The following is a 19,862-nucleotide window of genomic DNA, read 5'->3' as shown; positions in this document are numbered from 1 at the left end:
GGAGTAGCAGTGGGAAACATTCTAGACAGCCTATCTGGGGTGTAGTACCACCTATAGTACAGCTTGTATGCAGATTCTTTAATAAGTGTGGATATTGAGCTCTTGGCAATCCCCTCTCTGACCTCCTCCCAACAAGACTCATCCGGAGGGGGTCCCAGATTTCTCTCTCATTCATCTTCATGGCGTCCTGGAGTGTCAAAGGATATCTCTATTAGCCAGTTATAAATCCTCAACACCATCCCTTTGGTGAGTGGGGAATGCAAACACATGTACTCAAAGGGAGTGAGGGGCCTAAGAGTGCCAGAGGCAGGCAAGGACATAGCGAAGTGACACATTAGTATTTAAACATAGGTATATTTTAATTTTTGCCTGGAAGTGGCTTAATTCTGCATCCATTGTATATTTCATTTTTACATGTGTTCCATACAAGTTGCTGTGGGTACATTCTTTCGGCTTAGTCATATTTTAAGATGAACATGTTTAATATGGGATGCACAGTAAAGCATGCTTGTGTGTTTGTTTGTTTTACTATCTGAACGCGCACCCGTCTCTTAGAATTAGCATATTATGGGTCAGTTGTATAATATAAAGACAACTTGCATGTCAAATCTATCAAATGGCAGCATGTACAAATGAGGACACTTATTTAGCAGGCATTCTAGTGTTGTAGAAGAAAGCTAGACTCTGCCACTGCACTTTGGGGTGAGGATATACTTGGTAATGATACCAGTTGGTGTGTACTTGCCTTTAAAAACTGTGTGCAGGTAAGGCTTTACCCAGTTAAAAACAAAGCAGCGTTCATAATCATCTACTTTTAATTATATAGCACCAGCAATTTCGGTAGCGTTTTACAATTGGGAACAAACATGATAATAAAGCAATACTGGGTAATATAGGCAGAGAGGTAAGAGGTCCGTGTTCACAAGCTTACAATCTATGAGAGTTTGATGCATGAGGTTAAGTGCTACATATTGCATATTGACTCAGCCAAATTGAAAAGTGCTCAGTAAGTTATATGATTCAGTCACACAGAAAAGATGGTCAGGGGGTCAGAGAGCTGTTGTCCTGTGTAAAGGGTGAAAATAGTGTACCCTAGGGAGGTTAAGAGGGTGGTTGAGGAATTTTATAAACTTGTCTGAAGAGTTGGGTTTTCAGAGAACGCTTGAATATGTGAAGGCTAGAGCAACGTCTTATTGTGCGAGGGAGGGAATTCCACACAGTGGGTGCAGCCCGAAAAAGTCCTGTAATCGGGAATTGGAGCAGGTAATATGTGAATGAGAGATGCAGAGCTTGTGTAGAGCGCAGATGTCAACTTGAGAGATATTTTGAGACAAGTGAGGAAGTATATGTTGGTGCAGTTTTGTTGATGGCCTTGTTTATATTTGTGAAGGAAAGGTCAGAAGTCAAAGACTTTGGCATAAGTTGGACAGCTTAACATGCATTGCAATATGTGGAATAACATTTCCTGTTTTAATACAGAAATCCGCTTGAAGCAGCTTGTATAGCATTAATAATGTATTTGGTAAGTGAAGAGGATCCTATGTTTTGTTTTTTTGTTTACTCCCACTATCTCTTGGGGTTCCACAGGACTTTCATCTTGTCGCTCTGCTTATTATCCTCCAGTACCATCTCTATGCGGTTGAAATCCAAATCTACTGCTTCTACTCTAATCTCTGCCTTTCTCTACTATCTCAAGCGACAAATTGTCCCTCTACTATTTTCACGTGGAAATTCCACTGGTACCTTGCTCTGTCTCCGAAGCCAGCCACGTTTATGTCACTCTTAATACGCTCTCTGCTTAAATTATCACATAAAGTCTCTCTCGCAGTCCTGCCCCCTCCATCTTCCAAGTCTTCAAGAACATAATTTAAATGATTTGCCCTCACCACCAACCTGTACTACTTACACTGGTACACTCATACTGCTGTCACAGTCTCCACTCGATCCTCTTGTCTCAGCTCTGTCCCCCTTCGACTAGGTCTCGCAGTTGGGCCCCCCCGTACACTTTTTTTTTTTTTTTTACATCTCCACTTACTTGGTCTACCTTCAGGGCTGACATGGGGAGGAGGCGGCTCCAGCGAGCACGTGCTAGTTCTGTCTATCGTGTTTATACCTGTTTTATGTATACTCCATTTTGCCATGCTGTGTGGTACATTTTGCAACTTCTTATCGTGGTGGTAACCTTTCAAGAGCTTCAGCCATCAAAGTATTTATTAAGTGTTGATTCTACTTTTAGTGAAACATTTACGCCAGTTGTCGTAGTTTCCAAAAAGAAATGGTTTTTTTTGATTGACAACCTGAAGAAAAAAATTCTGAGTGGGCTACTTTATTGAAGTATAAAGGATAATACTACTTACCACTTCTACTTTTATTTTTAGATTAGCTCTTCCTCTATTGTATTTAATCACTATTAGTCTTAAATGTCTGTGAACTCTGTTTTTTTTTTCCTCTTTATTTAATTGCATCTGTAGGAATGAGCACACAAAGGATCTTTTATAGAAAAAAAAAGCCTATTATTATGCAGAATTCCTGTTAAACCTCTATTCTCTTTTGATTGAGTAAAATACATTGTTGGCATTGAACACATTTTGAGTAATGATTTAAATTAGTACATACTTTTCTTTCTTGATTGTGATAATGTTAAGTAGGAAATGGCTTAAAAAAATACTAATTAAAAAGAAGTTGCAAATAGTGTGGTGGTAATTTTGTGATTTAATGTTCTATTAAGTTATGTCTCATTAAAAACAACGTATGACCTATTTTATTGTATTTTCATTTTCTAAAATGTGTTTAAAGCACGGAAATGGATTATGTCCATAAAACATATAGCTGGCTGCACTGTATTTGATGACGTATATTGGATTTGCTTACATCAAATATAAAAAAGCAGATATTAAACTTCAAAGTTTCATTCATGGAGCCAAGTTTAAAAAAATATCTAGGTGGACAATATTAAGTATTGGAAAATGTTACGCAGTAAGTCTTAGTCATAGTGGATTTGAAAATTAAGTTTGAACAAATAATCTTATAGTGTGTCGTCTGGGTTTTACAAAGGTTACCCATATGGGTACCTCTGACTGGCTGTAGCTAACAAGCTCAAGTAGACCACAGACTTCAAATGGGTCCTGGCCATCATATGCTCCATTCTTTACTTACCCCCATACACTGCAAAACTTGTTTTACATGAATAGTAACTCTGAAGATGTGCATATACTGCCTTGTACCTTTAGTGTTTACCATAAATATTGGTAATTATCAAATGAAATTATGGGAATATTTCTGACTCATTTTATATTTGGTATGCAGGACCTACCTAACAATATGATTCACCAAGTGACAATAAAATCGCTACCTCAAGAATGGCTTTGGTGTGAGACCTGGTGTGATGAGAAATCTAAAGAGAGAGCCAAAACTATTGATCTGGTGAGTAGATGTATAGGAATAAGCAACGACATTTTAAGAGCAGGAGCGGAGAATAGTTGCATACTGTATGTAAAGTCTGATTACTGTTATCCTACAATTATCAGAATTCTGCTTGGTTATACATGGCTGATTTGGTAACCCTATCACCAGTGGTTTAATGAGACTCTGGTGACATCAAAATCATTATCTATTTAACAGAAATAATCATCCTAGAGGCTCATATACAAAAGGCAACCAACGTTGGGAAAATATATTTAATTAAAACCCGCAAAAGTACAATTTGTATGTGGCGATATTTAATGAGAAATTCTCTACCTATTGCTAGGGATTTTGAATAAGTCGATCAGATCACATTTTAGATCAAATCAATTAAGAAGTGCACATTATTTAGAAAAAGCTTTCAGTCTATTACCATTGTATTAAACAAAAAATGTATTTACTTTTTTTGCAGTAGACAGCCATTTTAATACCACACCAACAAAAGAAAGCTACAGACTGGCTGTGCAAATCAAACACTAATAGATTAGGATACACTTATCAGCAACAACATTAAAACCACCTACCTAATATTGTATAGGTCTCACTCATGCTGCCAAAACAGTTCTAACCCATCAAGGCATGGGCTCCACAAGATTTCCAAAGGTGGGCTGGGGTGTCTGGCACCAAGACGTTAGCAGAACGTCCTTTAAGTCCTGTAGGTTGCAAGGTGAGGCCTCCATGCCTCAGACTTGTATTTTCAGCACATCCCGCAGATGCTCGATCAGATTGAGATCTGGGGAATTTGGAGGAAAAGTCAACACCTTGGGGTAAATGTATGAAGATGCGGGTTCTTCAACACCCGCATGTTCAGCGTGTTCGGCGATTAAATTTCAAGCGGCGCTGCATTGTAAAGGGAAACTTCCCTTTACAATGCAGCGCCGCTTGAAATTTAATCGCTGAACATGCGGGTGTTGAAGAACCCGCATCTTCATACATTTACCCCCTTGACTCTTTGTCATATTCCTCCAACCATTGAGTGGTGCACAGGGGTCAGCATTGGTACATTGGCTGGTCTGCAGCTACGCAGAATGCTCCGATGCACTGTGTGTTCTGATACTTTTCTACCATAGCCAGCATTAACTTTTTTCAGCAATTTGTGCTACAGTAGCTCTTCTGTGGGATTGGACCAGACAAGCTTGCTTTCACTCTCCACATGCATCAGTTAGCCTTGGGCACTCATGGCAATGTCGATGGTTCACCAGTTGTCCTTCCTTGGGCCAGTTTTGGTAGGTACTAACCACTGCACACCGAGAACACAAGACTTGCTGTTTTGAAGGTGCTCTGACCCCGTCGTGTAGCCATCACAATTTGGTCCTTGGCAAACGTCGCTCAGATCCTTACGCTTGCCTATTTTTTCACCTTCCAACACATCAACTTCAAGAACTGACTGTTCACTTGCAGCTTAATATATCCCATCCCTTGACAGATGCCATTGTAATGAGAGAATCAATGTTATTTACTTCACCTGTCAGTGGTTTTAATGTTGTGGCTGATCGGTGTATGTTAGGCTGTGAAAGCCGCGTGATAAGTAGTTTTTTCCCTAAGACTGATGTTTCTGCCTCTGTGACAGCATTTCTAATTAAGAGCAATCCATGGTTATATTGTAATCACAGTTCACAAATTGTTAGATTCAATCACATACTGTATGAATTATGTAAGGACTGTGTTTTGTATATCATGTTGTTCATTGCTGCTCTAGTTGATCTCGTTGATTATTTTACTAGATCATTTTGTTTACAATCATAATCTGAAATTTCTGTTCATGATGAAACTTTGACTTCCACAGCTAATGATTTGGTGTGAATGTTACACAGTGTAGCTCTGGTGCTAGGATAGACAGTGCTGTGGTTGGCACACACAACAGTACCAAAACTGTCAATGAAGATTGACAGATACCTGTAGGAAATAAATAAGGAGCATTACCACAGTTCAAAAGTGTTGCTTAGACCAGCGGTTCCCAAAGTGTGCGCCGCAGCTCCCTGGGGTGCCGCGGCGCTGTCACAGGGGTGCTGCAATCACCCTAGCAATAAAAAGAAGAGAGAAAAAAAAACAAAAAAACTTACCAATCATCCAGCCCCGGATCCTCCTCCTCACTGACTGCCGGGCGTGATGTCATCACGCCCGTCAGCCTCAGTGAGGAGCAGCAGCAGCAGAGAGGACGTCAGGAAAGAAGGTAAGTAAAGGAGAGTGAAGGGGGGCACAGAGAGACACGCTGAAGGCGAGGGACAGAGAGACGCTGAAGACGAGGGACAGAGAGACGCTGAAGGCGAGGGACAGAGAGACGCTGAAGGCGAGGGACATAGAGAGACGCTGAAGGCGAGGGACATAGAGAGACGCTGAAGGCGAGGGACATAGAGAGACGCTGAAGGCGAGGGACATAGAGACACACGCTGAAGGAGGGGGACATAGAGACACACGCTGAAGGAGGGGGACAGAGAGAGGCGCTGAAGGAGGGGGACAGAGAGAGGCGCTGAAGGAGGGGGACAGAGGGAGGCGCTGAAGGAGGGGGACAGAGAGAGGCGCTGAAGGAGGGGGACAGAGAGAGGCGCTGAAGGAGGGGGACAGAGAGAGACGCTGAAGGAGGGGGACAGAGAGAGACGCTGAAGGAGGGGGACAGAGAGAGACGCTGAAGGAGGGGGACAGAGAGAGACGCTGAAGAAGGGGGACACAGAGTGATATGATAAAGGGGCACAATGTGATGGTGAAGGGGCCTAAATACATCTTACGTCATTTTGACCCAACTACTTAAAAAACGGGACTACCCGGTAATTATTTTGGCTTAGGGGTGCCTTGGAAAGATTATGGTGACCCTAAGGGTGCCTCGAACTGAGAAATTTTGGGAACCACTGGCTTAGACACAACACCCTGCATTTTAGTTTCAGCTATTTTTTTTTTTCTTTTTTCGTTACAGATGTGGAGGTTTATACCTTTTTATATATAATTAACATATATGTTAAAATCACTATACTTGTGGATGCTAGCTGTATACTGATGACTGGCTATTGTAATGTAATTATTTTAATTTGTTTTTCTAGCAAACAATTATAGTCTTTCGTTTCTGTGTTATCAGATATGATGAACATATTGCAAGAACAATTAATTTGTCTATTGAGAGAATGTATCTGTAACAACATGTATTCATTAAAACAGATTGTAAAAGTAAATATAAAGTTCATTTGGTGCTGACAATATAAGCACTTATTGAAGACTGTGCACATATGGTAGCAGGGACAGATATGGTATTCATGTGTCCTATCAAAGATGGAATGCATCATGGACTACATAAAGTGTCTATAGAGATCTTCAAAATGGCTGGTTGTTTCATGCTGTGAAGGTTTGTGCTCCATTACTCGTATTGATTAGTTTGAGCCTACTCATCTTCAGTGTGTCAAGGTCAGAGTTACTGTTGTATAGACTGACAGCTATAATCAAAGTCCAGGTCGGACTGGCCCGCCGGGGGACCAGGCTATCCCCGTAGGTAGGTCCCAACCCTGATAGCTATCGCGGAAAACGTTAAAAAATAAATAAAAATACTCACGTCTCCCCGGCGCCCCTCCTCTCTGCTCCGTTCTCGCTGAATGTTAGGCGTGGCGTCATCACGCCAGACGTTCAGTGAGGAGCGCCGCAGAGAGGAGTCGGGAAGAAGACAGAAGAAGAGAAGAAAGAAGCTGATAGAAAAGGTAAGTGAAGGAATGGAAGCAAGGGGGAGCATAGCAGAGTGAGGGGGGAGCACAGACAGCATGGCAGAGTGTAAAGGGGGGCACTTTAAGAGAGCCTGAAGTTATCATCCTGCAGAAAATACCCTGAACACTGGGGGGGGGGGGGGGGGTAATACTTCTTAAACCGTCCTTTCGTCCCTTCAGAGGTAAAAAAAAAAAAAGAAGACGATTTAAGAATTCCCAAAGACTGGGGGTCGGCAGAATCTCAGGCAAGTCTGGTGGGGTGGCAAGATCTTGAATTTGTACAGAGATTTAGAAAGTCATCTTTCAGGATCACTGGCTATGGGACATTATCGACATGGAATACAAAATAGAATTTCAAGAAATACCCAATCAATATTCTTGTAACATCCAGAAGCCCAGCTTTCCCAGTACAGCTTCAGTGCCTACCAGTCAAGGTTGCACCGGTTTTTAGTCCAAGCTATTTCTAATACAGTCAGAAGATTATCGTATGGTCCTTGAACTAAGAGGGTTCAATCAATTGGTGCTGACAAAACATTCTCATAAGGAATAATCTGTATTCTTTAGGTGATAGATAATGGAGACAGGATTCTTATCTCCACATCCCAGCAGCAGTGAAGCATCATTATTTTCTCAGTTTCTTTATTCTGGGGGCACCATTTCCAGATTACTTGCCTGCTCTTCGGTCTGTGCACATTCCCAAGTATTAGTGACTCTTATGGCAGCCCTTCGATATAAAGGTATTGTAGTCTGGCTCTACCTACACGATATTTGAAAGTAACATATGTTAAACCTCTTCAATTATTGGAATGGCAGTCCAAAATCTCTGGACCAGTGTGTCAAGTTCACCAAAACACCAGAACGTCACTACTGGTGGCAGAAAGCAGTAGTGACTTTCTGGTGTTACCCTTTCAGAATAAATAGATTTCAGCTCCAGAGGCTGTGGCGTTCATCTACATACAGGCGTGGTGTAGGACACTTGGCTTCAGAACAAAGAGAGCTCCATGCAAACATTCTAGAAATTAGAGCAGTGTGGTGAGCAATACAATATTTTCAGCCTCTTCCATATCACAAGCACCTAAAGATCAACTGTGCAGTAGTGGCATCCATGAAACTCCAAGGAAGCACAAAGACCATATCTATGATGCAAGAAATATCTAGTCATGTCCTGGGCAGAAAACAATCTGATATTCCTCACAGAACATCACGTAGCAGGCAAGGACAAAAGGGTGATTAGTCATTATCAGATCCACATGGAGGAATGGGCATTGCATGAAGATGTTTTTCAACTAATGAAGATAAGTTTGAACTTCCCCAGATAGATCTGAGGGCAACAGGACAGAACACCAAGTTAGATTGACTCTATTCTCGTAACAAGGAGTCCAGAGGAGAAGGAATAGATGCTCTGAGGAGATCTTGGAACTTTAATCTGTGGTATGTGTTCCCTCTTTTTCTTTGCATGCACTTTGTGGAAAATCAGGAGAGAAGCAGTAGAGGTAATAGCAGTCCATTCGTTTTGGCCTTTATGGCCCTGGTTTACAGTAACATGGGAAATGCTCCTAGAAAACCCTGGTCCTTCTACCACTGTAACTGGATCTTCTGAGTCAGGGACCATTTCACTGATAAAGTGATTGACATAATGAAGCAGGCCAGAAAACAGAATTGTACTGTGATTTATTACAGGTTCTCAAAGATATTTTTCCTATGAAATGAATTTAAAGGAAATAATCTGGCCTCTTAGGCATTTCTCCCAAGTTCTTGATTCTTTCAGGAAGGTTTAGAGAACGATCTTGCACCTAATAATAAGTTCAGATATCGGCTACTTGGCATTCTCCTAGAAAGAAAGATGATGGCAACAAAAGCAGTTCTTTCAAGCACTGAGGAGAATTTGCTCTGTTGTAGCACCTTGAGATCTTAATATTGTTCTAGAACCATTGGTGTCAAGTCCTTTTGAACCGTTACGCTTACGTGTCTCTCTCAAGTGGCTCACACTCAAAGTATTATTTCTCATAGCAATTACGCCTACCAGGAGATTAGGAGAACCATATGCTTTGTGGTGTGAAAACACATTTTTGAACATTCATTCTGATAAAGAAGTAATAGGAACTAATCCTGCATTCTTACAGAAGATAATTTCCACTTTTCATATTAATCAAGTGATCATACTTCCATCACTCTGCCCACAGCCAACCAATGAAAGTGAGAATTGATTACATTACCCTAAACTATGTCAGGGAAATTTCAATTTATTTTTCCAAAATAAAGAAGTTTAGAAAGACGAACTAGCTTTTTGGGGCATTTTCAATTGACGGCGGGATCGCCGAAAATCCCGAGCTCGAAAAATATTACCGTTATAACCTGAGCTGCGAGCTGAAATCCAGCGAGTAAATTACCGTATTAACGGTTTTCCTGCGCAGATTACCGTAATAACAGTAATATTTTTCAAGCGCGGGATTTTTGGCGATCCCGCCGTCAATTGAATACCCCCTCTGTGTCCATATTACATGATATGCACCATCTAAAGATAATCTCACAAGGGGCCTGATTCATTAAGGATCTTAAATTAAGAAGTTTCTTATTTAAGTCTCCTGGACAAAACCATGTTACAATGCAAGGGGTGCAAATGAGTTTTCTGTTTTGCACAGAAGTTAAATACTGACTGTTCATGTAGCACACAAGTATCAACTTTAAATTTCAGTGTACAAATAAGCCATCAAGTATTTGTGTGATACATAAAAAAACAGTCAGTATTTAACTTATGTGCAAAACAGAAAACTCATTTGCACCCCTTGCATTGTAACATGGTTTTGTCCAGGAGACTTAAATAAGAAACTTCTTAATTTAAGATCCTTAATGAATCAGGCGCAATATGTTATTGCACAGGCCTATAGGGGTAAATGATGGAATCCTAAGGACACACTCCACAAGGGCCATTGCTTTCTCCTGGGATAGTAAGGCTCAGACAATGGTGGATGATCTCTACAGAGCAGTAGGATGGTTGTCACTTCATATCGTCAGTAGACATTATCATTTGGATGTGATTTCCTCGGATAATGCCCAGTTCGGTAGGAAGATCCCATGAGGCAGTGACCCTTTAAAATTGTTTATTCGCATTACAAATTCAGCGTTTCTTTACTTATGACCCCAACCTATGTTTGTACCACTTGGGTACATCACATTGCAAGGGCTGCCATGGAATCTGAAGAGGAAATAGTCAAACTATGTTTACTTGTTAATTTTGTTTCTTTGAAGAAATCCTGGCAGCCCCAATATTTTCATCTGTGTTGTCGGTTTATATTTTTCAGGGAGAGCTTGTTTTTCCTTTCCTGACCAAGGAGTTAACCCATTTTAAGATAAATGTTGATCTCCTAGTGCTTCTCTACCATGTGCAAGCCCAAAGAACCTCAAAATAGGTTATACCCCAACCTAAACATGACAAAAGTTACAGAAAAATAATAGAGGGACATATATGGCGCTTATGGTCTCCCAAAGGAGTGGCAGGTAACTGGGGCCAGGTATAGTGGGAACAGTATACAGGTATCACACCAACAGAGATGTGTATGTGTGTTTGTCTTCAATACAGATAAACCCGTTTCTTCTTATGAATAGATACATTGTTATATGTGTTTTTTGTTACATGTTTTTTGTACTGCTATTTATTCTGTGCGCCTAAAGGGTTCATTTGATGGAAATACAGATGGAGCATAAGAAATTGTGCTGCAGCGTGCCACATTAGCTTGGAGCACAGCACAAGTGCTTTGCCATGTCTTTTGGCTCAGATAAATGTTCTCTAGTTGTAGATCTGCCTGGATCTCAAATGGGCTATGTGTTTGGAAGTGACCCTGTGTGATCTTATTACAATAATTTAGTGTGGTCTGTGTATGTTTCTAAGCATGTTAAATGTTCCAACTGGTTGAATATATACAATATCCCTTATATCTTTGACATTTTGCTTTCTTTGCAGTGTTAGAAAATTGGTTGCTCTTTGTTTTCTGTTCTTAATCAAATGCAGCAGCTTCTTGTTCCATCTGCGCCTAAAGGGATCAAGTCTAATAAGCCATGGGAAAGATCTTATCCGTAGGCTTGGAATTCTCATTCTATAGCAAATGTGTTGAGAGAAAATGAAGAGAAAATATACAGCACATCGCCTGGGAGCATGTCTTATTCTGTAAATGCTCAATTTGGGGAAGTCAATAAACTATTCTGTAATCTGTCAAGGTCTAGAAAGTAGAATTGCATTATTGCCTAGGGTGGTCAGGACAAAAAAAAATGACAGCTATTCAAACAGCACCTTAAAGATCTTGACAGGCTGTGGCATAATATATTGATTTAAAGAGAAACATGCAATAATATGAATGTTCAGGAAACATTTGTAGTTATTATATTACGTCTGCTTAGAAGAATAATTTCAGAGTGGAATTTTATAGCAACTATATTTTCCATCTATTGCTGTCATTTTGTTTGCTTTTTGGTTGTTATGGTTTTCCTTTCCTTAATATTCAGACACATCAGATTTACATCTCCAGGATAAATTGAACCCAAAGTAAAAAAAAATAAAAAATTTGTGACAACTATTTGTGAAACATTGTTTTAAAACCAATTTCCAACATATTGAGCTGTTTATTGTCTATAGCTGAATTTTACATGAAGAAGATATACAATAACACAGGTCATTATTGTGTCATGGGAAAGATGACTGGTACATTTGGAAACTGCATGTCTATTGAAAAGGAGATTTCCTCCTTGGTATCATACAGTTGCACCATTTATGGCGGGGTTGAAGGAAGAGATGTTGACAATCAATATAATTCACAGTATTCTAAATAGTGCTAAACAGAATTACAACCTACGCTTGTACAGTTATTGCTTGCACATATATTAATAAATATGCAGTAATTCTATCCAGCTTTGAACCTGTATATAAAGTGTAAAATATCCACTTAGCAAGTATAAAAATAAGAGCTTATCTGTTTGATTCCCTTTATGTCCTCCAACCCTCTTCTTTCAAATTAGGGAATTGCACCAAACATAAACAGCAATCATTGTGTATCATATTTTATTACCTTAGTAGTAGTAGTTATTGGTATTGGTAGCTGTAGTAGTATAGTGTAGAATCGCAAGGTGATGGTACAGTGCTTCTCAGCACCGTACCTTAGGGAAAAAAGGACATAAAAGGTAGACAAACTAAATGCCTGCTTAAAAGCAAAAGGTAGGGAGACATCTTACATTCTAATTGGAAGAGGCACAACAATTGAAGTGATTAATATATATTTTAAGAATCATCATCACCATTTATTTATATAGCGCCACTAATTCCGCAGCGCTGTACAGAGAACTCACTCACATCAGTCCCTGCCAATAATACATGTACATTCAACAATAAATAAATAGTAGTCAAGAGATCTTCCGAGAACATTAAGCATTATCCCAAGATGGTCCCTATGCGTTTTATAAGGACACAATCTGATAGGACTTCATCAGTATGTAGTAATCTTCTGATGCAGGTTGTTACATGGGAAGATTTCTACAGTCATAAAAATTAAATTCTCACTTTTGATTCCAACACAAAGTAATTTCTTCCTCCAATATCTGTTGAAACGGGTCCGTATAGGGCAGTCAGTGCATACATGTGCAACTACGTTAGTGTCCAGCACACCCCAGATCTAGGTGGAAAGAGTCCTCTTCCTGGCTCCTCATATAGCATTTCAGATTGATCAGGAATCTCTGGCAGTGTTGCTTAAATAGTTTAATAATTACAGAAATAATTATCCTATCCTAATCTCTAATAATGATTTCCCTTATTTCTATCAAAATATTGCTGACATTGTATCATCAATTGCTGAATAAATAGATCATACAACACTAAGGGGATACGTCTGCTCTGACAACTCTGCTGTCTTATCAATATGGCTGAAATCTAGCAGGTTCTTCACTAATATATTTGTCAGTCTCTGTTCATTATATGTGCTCACTAACAGTTCCTGTTCTCTGTGACTTAAACAAGATAGTAATTGACTTTAGAAGTGATTCACCTAGTCAGGAATTGGTTTACACTCTATTTGTGTTAGTAAGTGTGGTGTACACTGAAATGGTCCTCACTTAGCTGCCCTGTGGGTTTAGCATAGAAGAGATGACTTTGTGGTACTGGTTGTCACTACTTCAGTCCTGAGAAGATGGTATGCTATCTGGGGTCCTTGTTTTAGGCAGTTGGTCTGCTGGTAGTAGCAGTCCTCTCTGTCCTCAGGTGATCACTTACACTGTGTTATTTATTATTTATAACCTAACTCCTATTTTACTTTGAAATTGCCCTCTTTCACTGATGTACTGCCCCCCTGACTCACCTTCTCTAACTCTGCTGTTTTTAACTCCTATACTTATTATGTGCTTCTTGCATTTTCCTCCCCACTTACACTCTTCTCTTCACTCCTCTATTAATCCCCTCCATCTGCTTCTCTGTATCTTTATCTGCAATCTGTTCCCTATTTCTCCATCTGTGTCTGCCTTCTTAGTCTACATCTCCGTTTTCTCTATATGCTGCCTTGCACTCACTCCGGTTCATTACTATAACTTCTGCCGGTTCTGTTACTGTGATCTATTTCCTCTTACCTATTCCTCATTCTCCCGTTCTGTTCTTTTCCCTGTCATTCAGTCTCCTCCCTTTGCTTTACCTCACTGCTCTCTCCTTGTGGCCTCCCTGCTGCTGCTTATGACATTCCTATCACTGTCCAGTGGTTCCTCTGCCGTGAGGAGGCCACCTGCTCACTTTCTGAATGGCTCTTTGATATGGTTGGATAATGTTGTGCAGGGGAGGGCTGGTAAAATGTAGACCAGGGGGCAAGACTTGACTCAGCAGCCTATAAGGAACATATTAAAGGAAAAAAAAATGCAGATGCCTCCCTGCCCCCAGCCCAGCCTGCCCCTGATGTTGGGTGTGGGTGCTGTTCATGACACAAACATCTGTTGTTTTGAAGGGGTCAATGCTCAAGGGACTTTTAAAGGGACATGGATCCCTTTTGATGGTTACACCCAATGATTACACTTTCTGGTTTGTTTTTTTTACTGTGGTTGCATAAACTTTTAAAAACACTTATTTTGAACTCTGCACATTTTTTATTATCCTTACAGGGTACTGTACACTAAAGGTATTGCCAGCAAATTAAAAGGAAAATATCTAGTGCTTTCTGTGAATAATTAACCAAATGTTGAAATACTTTGAAATAATTTCACCTACTTCTGCACAGGTGGGATACATGTAGTGATTAAATAAATTCACTATGTATTCCTTTAAAGATCAAAGATCCAGAATTATTTTAATATACAGTGGCGCTACAAATGTATATGAATGGGACTTTAAATGAATAAACAGATAAAAATCAATATGTTCCTGTCAATAGATAGAGCAGTGATATTGAAATACTGCATGCCGCTTTTATGCAGATAAATTAATTCTCTTTAAGTCCAACCACAGGATGTTAAATGGTATCTTTGACGCCCGGTCGTTATTCATTTTTATGACTTAGATGAAGACCTGAACACATGTAAGGTCACATATATGCAGGTATTCGGAAAATTCTAAATTGTTCACAAACTTTCTGGCACCACTGTTTGTTCAGTAGCTGAAAATAAACCAAGTTCCTATACTTCAGACCATGTTATATATATATATATATATATATCATATAATTAAAAACCCTTATAGAATATCAATGAACAAATAGTGTTCCATTGCCTGATCTGTGAGAAGTTTGTATGTTCTCCCCGTGTTTATGTGGGTTTCCTCCGGGTGCTCCGGTTTCCTCCCACAATCCAAAAACATACTGGTAGGTTAATTGGCTGCTAACAAATTGGCCCTAGTCTGTGTGTGTGTGCATCTGTTTCTGTGTCTGTCTATCTGTGTGTCTCGTGTATGGGTCTTAGGGAATTTAGACTATAAGCCCCAATGGGGCAGCTGATGTGAGTGAGTTCTCTGTACAGCGCTGCGGAATTAGTGGCGCTATATAAATAAATGGTGATGATGATGAGTGTGAAGTGAGAATAAAGACTGGATGTGAGAAATCCAACAACAGGTGAATTGGTATCTAAGAGACTTTATTTTATCTACATAGAAGTTGTATACAGTATCTCAATATCACAACTCAAATGATTTACAGTGGCATATTGATTTAATCTATTTATGTATTTTATTGATTTGTGTTTATTTTTTCATCTTTAGTTCTTATTATATATTTGAGCCTTTATCCAGCTCTGATAAAGTGAAATAAACGGATTGCACATTCCGTAAAAAGTATAGCAATTGTGGTCATTGTAAAGGCATTTCTGTTTTTTTGCTTTAGTTTTATATTTTTATGCCATGTATGAATAGGATGGAACATCTGTACATTATAGCAGCAGTTTGACAGCATTTTACTATTTGCAGTATTGGAGGTATATTGTGTCAAGAATTATTTGTGTGATGAAATAAATAATTAAATATATTTCATATTGACCTATGTAAAAAATATATATCAAACATCATAAAACATATGCAAATACTGGAGATGATACAATAAAAAGATGCCATTTCATCAATAGTATACTTAATAAAAAAATGACAAATTGTCAATCAGTAATGACTACTTAAAATGTGAGAAATTATTATATTCACTTCAAAATAATGTAAAATAAAATTAAACAATCTGAAACAATGGAGCCTGGTAATAAAAAATAAGCTTATTATAAATAACATGCTCTTTACAATATTCCAAAGCCAAACTAAAAACTTTAACCTTAGAAAAAGGGACATTGATTGACTAATAGATGGAAAACAGAATTGCCAAAATAAATTTAAATAATAAAAAACAAACAAAAATAAAAGTAAAAAATAAAATTAAAGAGAGATACTGCAACTTTTAATCCCTTCATATTTTTATTATGAACTTCACTACAGTGTTTGGTAACACTCTACGGTGTTTGGTAATACTGTGTCAAAATCCACATCTCAATGTTGAAGATGATGCCAATTTTTATTTGCAGTCTCTCAACACACACATCAAGATAATTTGCTTTGTATTGAATTGTACTGCCTATGTTGTGGCAGCTAGAATGTAATAAATTATTGTTTGCATTAACTTTCTTAAGTGTCGTGATTTTAGAAATGTATCATCAAAATGGCATATTAAAAGATCTTGAAATTTAGAATTGTTATTTAAAATAAAATCAATGTTCTCTAGTGATAAATAAATATATGTTTTATTAACACTCATCTCTTTCTAAGAAAAACACTATTGGGAATGAATAAGTAGAAAGGGATAATCCATCAACCACACCTTTAATAAAATATCCTCCCATTGAATAGCTTTCAAAATCCTGATCACTTGTCTTTATTCTAATCCTGTCTCTGAAAAACTATTAACGGGATATTTTACATTCCACCTGAGCTGTTTTTCGCTGTTTGCCAAAGAGCTTAGATGTTGAAGCTTTCAGGTTCCCACAGACCCTGTACATACTAATGTACTGTACTGTTCGGATGGAAGTCTTCAATTAAAAAGGAGATAGTAAACATTAGGCTTAATAAGATCTTATTATGAAAAACATGTAAATTAACTCATGATCTTGCATTTTCTTATCTTGTATCACAGTGCAACAATCCCAAAACGAAAGAGCCCAAACTAAAAGCTGCAGCACGGATTGTTCCTGAATGGACAGAGTATGACAATGAGATCAGGCAGTTTTTGAAGGGCATTGAAGATATGAAGAGGAATGAAACACAAACCTCTGCTGGCGGTAATTTTGATGCTATTTTTACAATAGATCATTAAATAAAATAATGACATAAGGGATACGTTGTCAAATTGCAGAGGATCGGTGGTAGTCACCATCATGATGTCAGTAACACCGACAACAAAAACAGCGACATAAAAATAACAATTAAAATGACTGCGACAGTGAGTGTATGTGTACATACCTTAATGTACAGCATCCCTGACAGCTCTTATACCCATCACTTGTACATTCTGAATAAAACAAAGGCAGCGACTGGGAAGGACGTCATTCACACTGCTGACAGTGCGATTGTCGCTTTTAAGGTGGCAATGGGTGGACCCACCGCCTCTATAATGTATTCTGGAGCCAGCTTATTTACTGCAGTAATGCAGGCAGTAATAGTACACAGTTTAGTGTTTTGTAATCTTACAAAAACATTTATAATGGTTAGTGAAAAATTGTATATATACTCAAATTGTTATACATATAAACATCCTATTTCTAATATATTTGCTACTATTCACTCAAACTATATACTACTATAAGTGACTTTACAGTATGTAAGTATTAGTAATATATGCCACTAAGACATGACTATCAATACAACAGTCACCAATTATAAGGTCACAATAGTACATGTCTGCAACTGTTATCTTGGTATTCTGCTTAGTCAGTTTTTGCTGTACTGTTTAGACTTGATTACTTTTTAATTGTCACATTCACTATTTATCCACATTCTATTTACTTACACCATTCTGTAACACCTATGTGATTAGTTATTTACTAGATTAAGTTTATTTGACCCATATTTAATTATCAACTTGATTTATTTATGATACATGTATTTATTTAGTTTACACACATTTACTGTATACAGTGACCTATTTTTGTTTTTAGACTATTCATTATTTTTTCAGTCTGTTACAACTGCTACATATGAGCTATATATTGGAACTCAGATGTATAATGCGTTTTAAAAAGGAGAAAATAAGAGAAGGAACAAAAAAAGGAAAAGTAATAATATAGAAAAAGAAAAAACGTTAAAAGGAGATAATTTTGTATCCTGGTACATCCAGTTATGCAGAAGATTCTGTTTTCCTGCAATAAGGAAAATTCATGTGTATGCAAATTCAAGAAATTCAGTCAAACAGAACAAAGTTAGATCTCAAAAACTATTATTCTTTTATATTTATCTCAGTGGTGCTTTTAGACTGATTAAAAATCCATAAAAGAAAGGACACCGAATATACTGTATGATTATATGAATAAAGATAAGAATAGGTTGTTGACCTTTCTACTTTTCAGTATTTTTATATTGGTTGAAATGATCCTAGAAATACACTTTCCTATATGAGTGTTCCCACTGACAGTACAGTACACGTAAACTTCCCACAAAATAGGACTGTTCCTTTAAATGTGCTTTCTCCACCCATTGGTCTAATTAAAATAATTGTATCCTACAGAACTAAATTTCAGTTATGAATGTGTATCATAGTTGCCTACTCTCCCGGAATGTCTGGGAGACTCCCGAATTTTTAGGAGTTCTCCCGGACTCCCAAGAGAGCAGGCAAAAATCCCGGATCCAGTTGTCGCCGTTTTAGAAGATGGCGGGGCTAAATGCGGCATCGTGGCCTAACAGTACACCGCGCCTGACCACGCCCCCCTCAACGGACCCCCTCCCTGACAGCTGCCTGCAAAAGTAGGCAAGTATGATGTGTATGCATGTGTAGGCTGCTCCCATCACAATATTTAAAATTTTGCACCCAGCAACCACCAAAATTTTAGTCCGCAAACCCTTTACAAACTTGTGTACTTGTGCAAAAATAAATGTGTGATGTCATTTGCATATTTGTAAGGAATATATACATGTAAAGCAGAGGATTCATAATACCCTACATTTTCCCTTTTGCTTCATCTGCAGAGCTGAAGCACGATGAACTTTAGCTGATAACAATGCTATGGAGAAAAGTAAGGTTCCTGCAATTGATTTTTCATTCCACAAATGAGTTTACAGACGACACTTGCAATGATGGTGACTTTTTTTTGCTGGATACAGTGAAACATATTGAACTATTTTCTTGGATGGCTGAGAAAAACATAGCCAAACTGTTTCATCAGATCTGTTTTTTTATCAATTATACATAAATAATGAAGTCTTTTTATTTTTGTATATTATGTATTGTAATAGTTTGTGCTCAACAAGTTATTTTTTTGTAGACTGAAACCTGTACTTTTTATTTTCCTGTTACCCTTTTATCTTATGGGTTTGCTGCATTCAACAGGAACTTGGCACTTATATTACCTGTTATTTTCATGAAAATATAGCATATAAAGGCCGCGTTCCTTAGGTAAAATACAGAGGCACATAAAGAGCCCATGTGATATTAGTCACAGTCTTCTCAGGTTAGTCAAGCAGCCTCCCTCCCTCTGTTTAATCTAAATTCAGTTTTGTACATATCATATTGTAAGTACTGCAGACATTATCTTAAATTAAATAGTTCATGTTCACCATTGTTGGTTGGTTGTCTTTTCATTTGGATGAGAACCAAAAAATGGAATGGAGAAGTCCAGCAGTTTAACTAGCATTAATGTTTTATTAGGTGTGATGTACTGAGGAGTGAACCTCTACTGTAATAGCAAGCTGTCTTTGTCCCCTTGTAATCAAGTTTAAATGGTGCAGACACAAGGATATCCTTTCATGAAATGAAGTGAAGTTCTGTTCAATACATCAAAAGCACATGTGTTTTTTAATAAATTTATTTTAAGGAAGCAGAGGAAATGTTAAACTCATCTATATAAAACAAACTTCTGACATTAATTTTTTATAAAGAACACCTACTGTATATCAATTGGATTGCGTGGCTTTGATATACCGTGACAGTGATTGCTGCTTTCACCATGTGCTACTAATATTTGTTGGCTATGTTATTGTATAGCTTATAGAACAATCTTGTTTTAGTACGTTCATTGTTCTATATC

General features: G+C 38.1%; 1 protein-coding gene across 1 annotated transcript in view; it reads left to right on the top strand.

Annotated features, from left to right (window-relative positions):
- UGGT2 (UDP-glucose glycoprotein glucosyltransferase 2) overlaps positions 1-19,396 on the top strand; it is a 244,100-nt gene extending 224,704 nt beyond the window's left edge. Inside the window, exons 37-39 of the mRNA XM_075199909.1 lie at positions 3,307-3,423; positions 16,760-16,904; positions 18,805-19,396. Of these exons, the coding sequence (XP_075056010.1) occupies positions 3,307-3,423; positions 16,760-16,904; positions 18,805-18,827 (285 nt within the window). The 3' untranslated portion in view covers positions 18,828-19,396. The remainder of the gene's footprint in view (positions 1-3,306; positions 3,424-16,759; positions 16,905-18,804) is intronic.
- Positions 19,397-19,862: the final 466 nt, after the last annotated feature.

Source organism: Mixophyes fleayi, chromosome 2 (genome assembly GCF_038048845.1).
Source record: "Mixophyes fleayi isolate aMixFle1 chromosome 2, aMixFle1.hap1, whole genome shotgun sequence".
Taxonomy (NCBI): domain Eukaryota; kingdom Metazoa; phylum Chordata; class Amphibia; order Anura; family Limnodynastidae; genus Mixophyes; species Mixophyes fleayi.
Note: the sequence above shows the minus strand (reverse complement) of the source record. Positions and strands in the feature narration are given on the sequence as shown.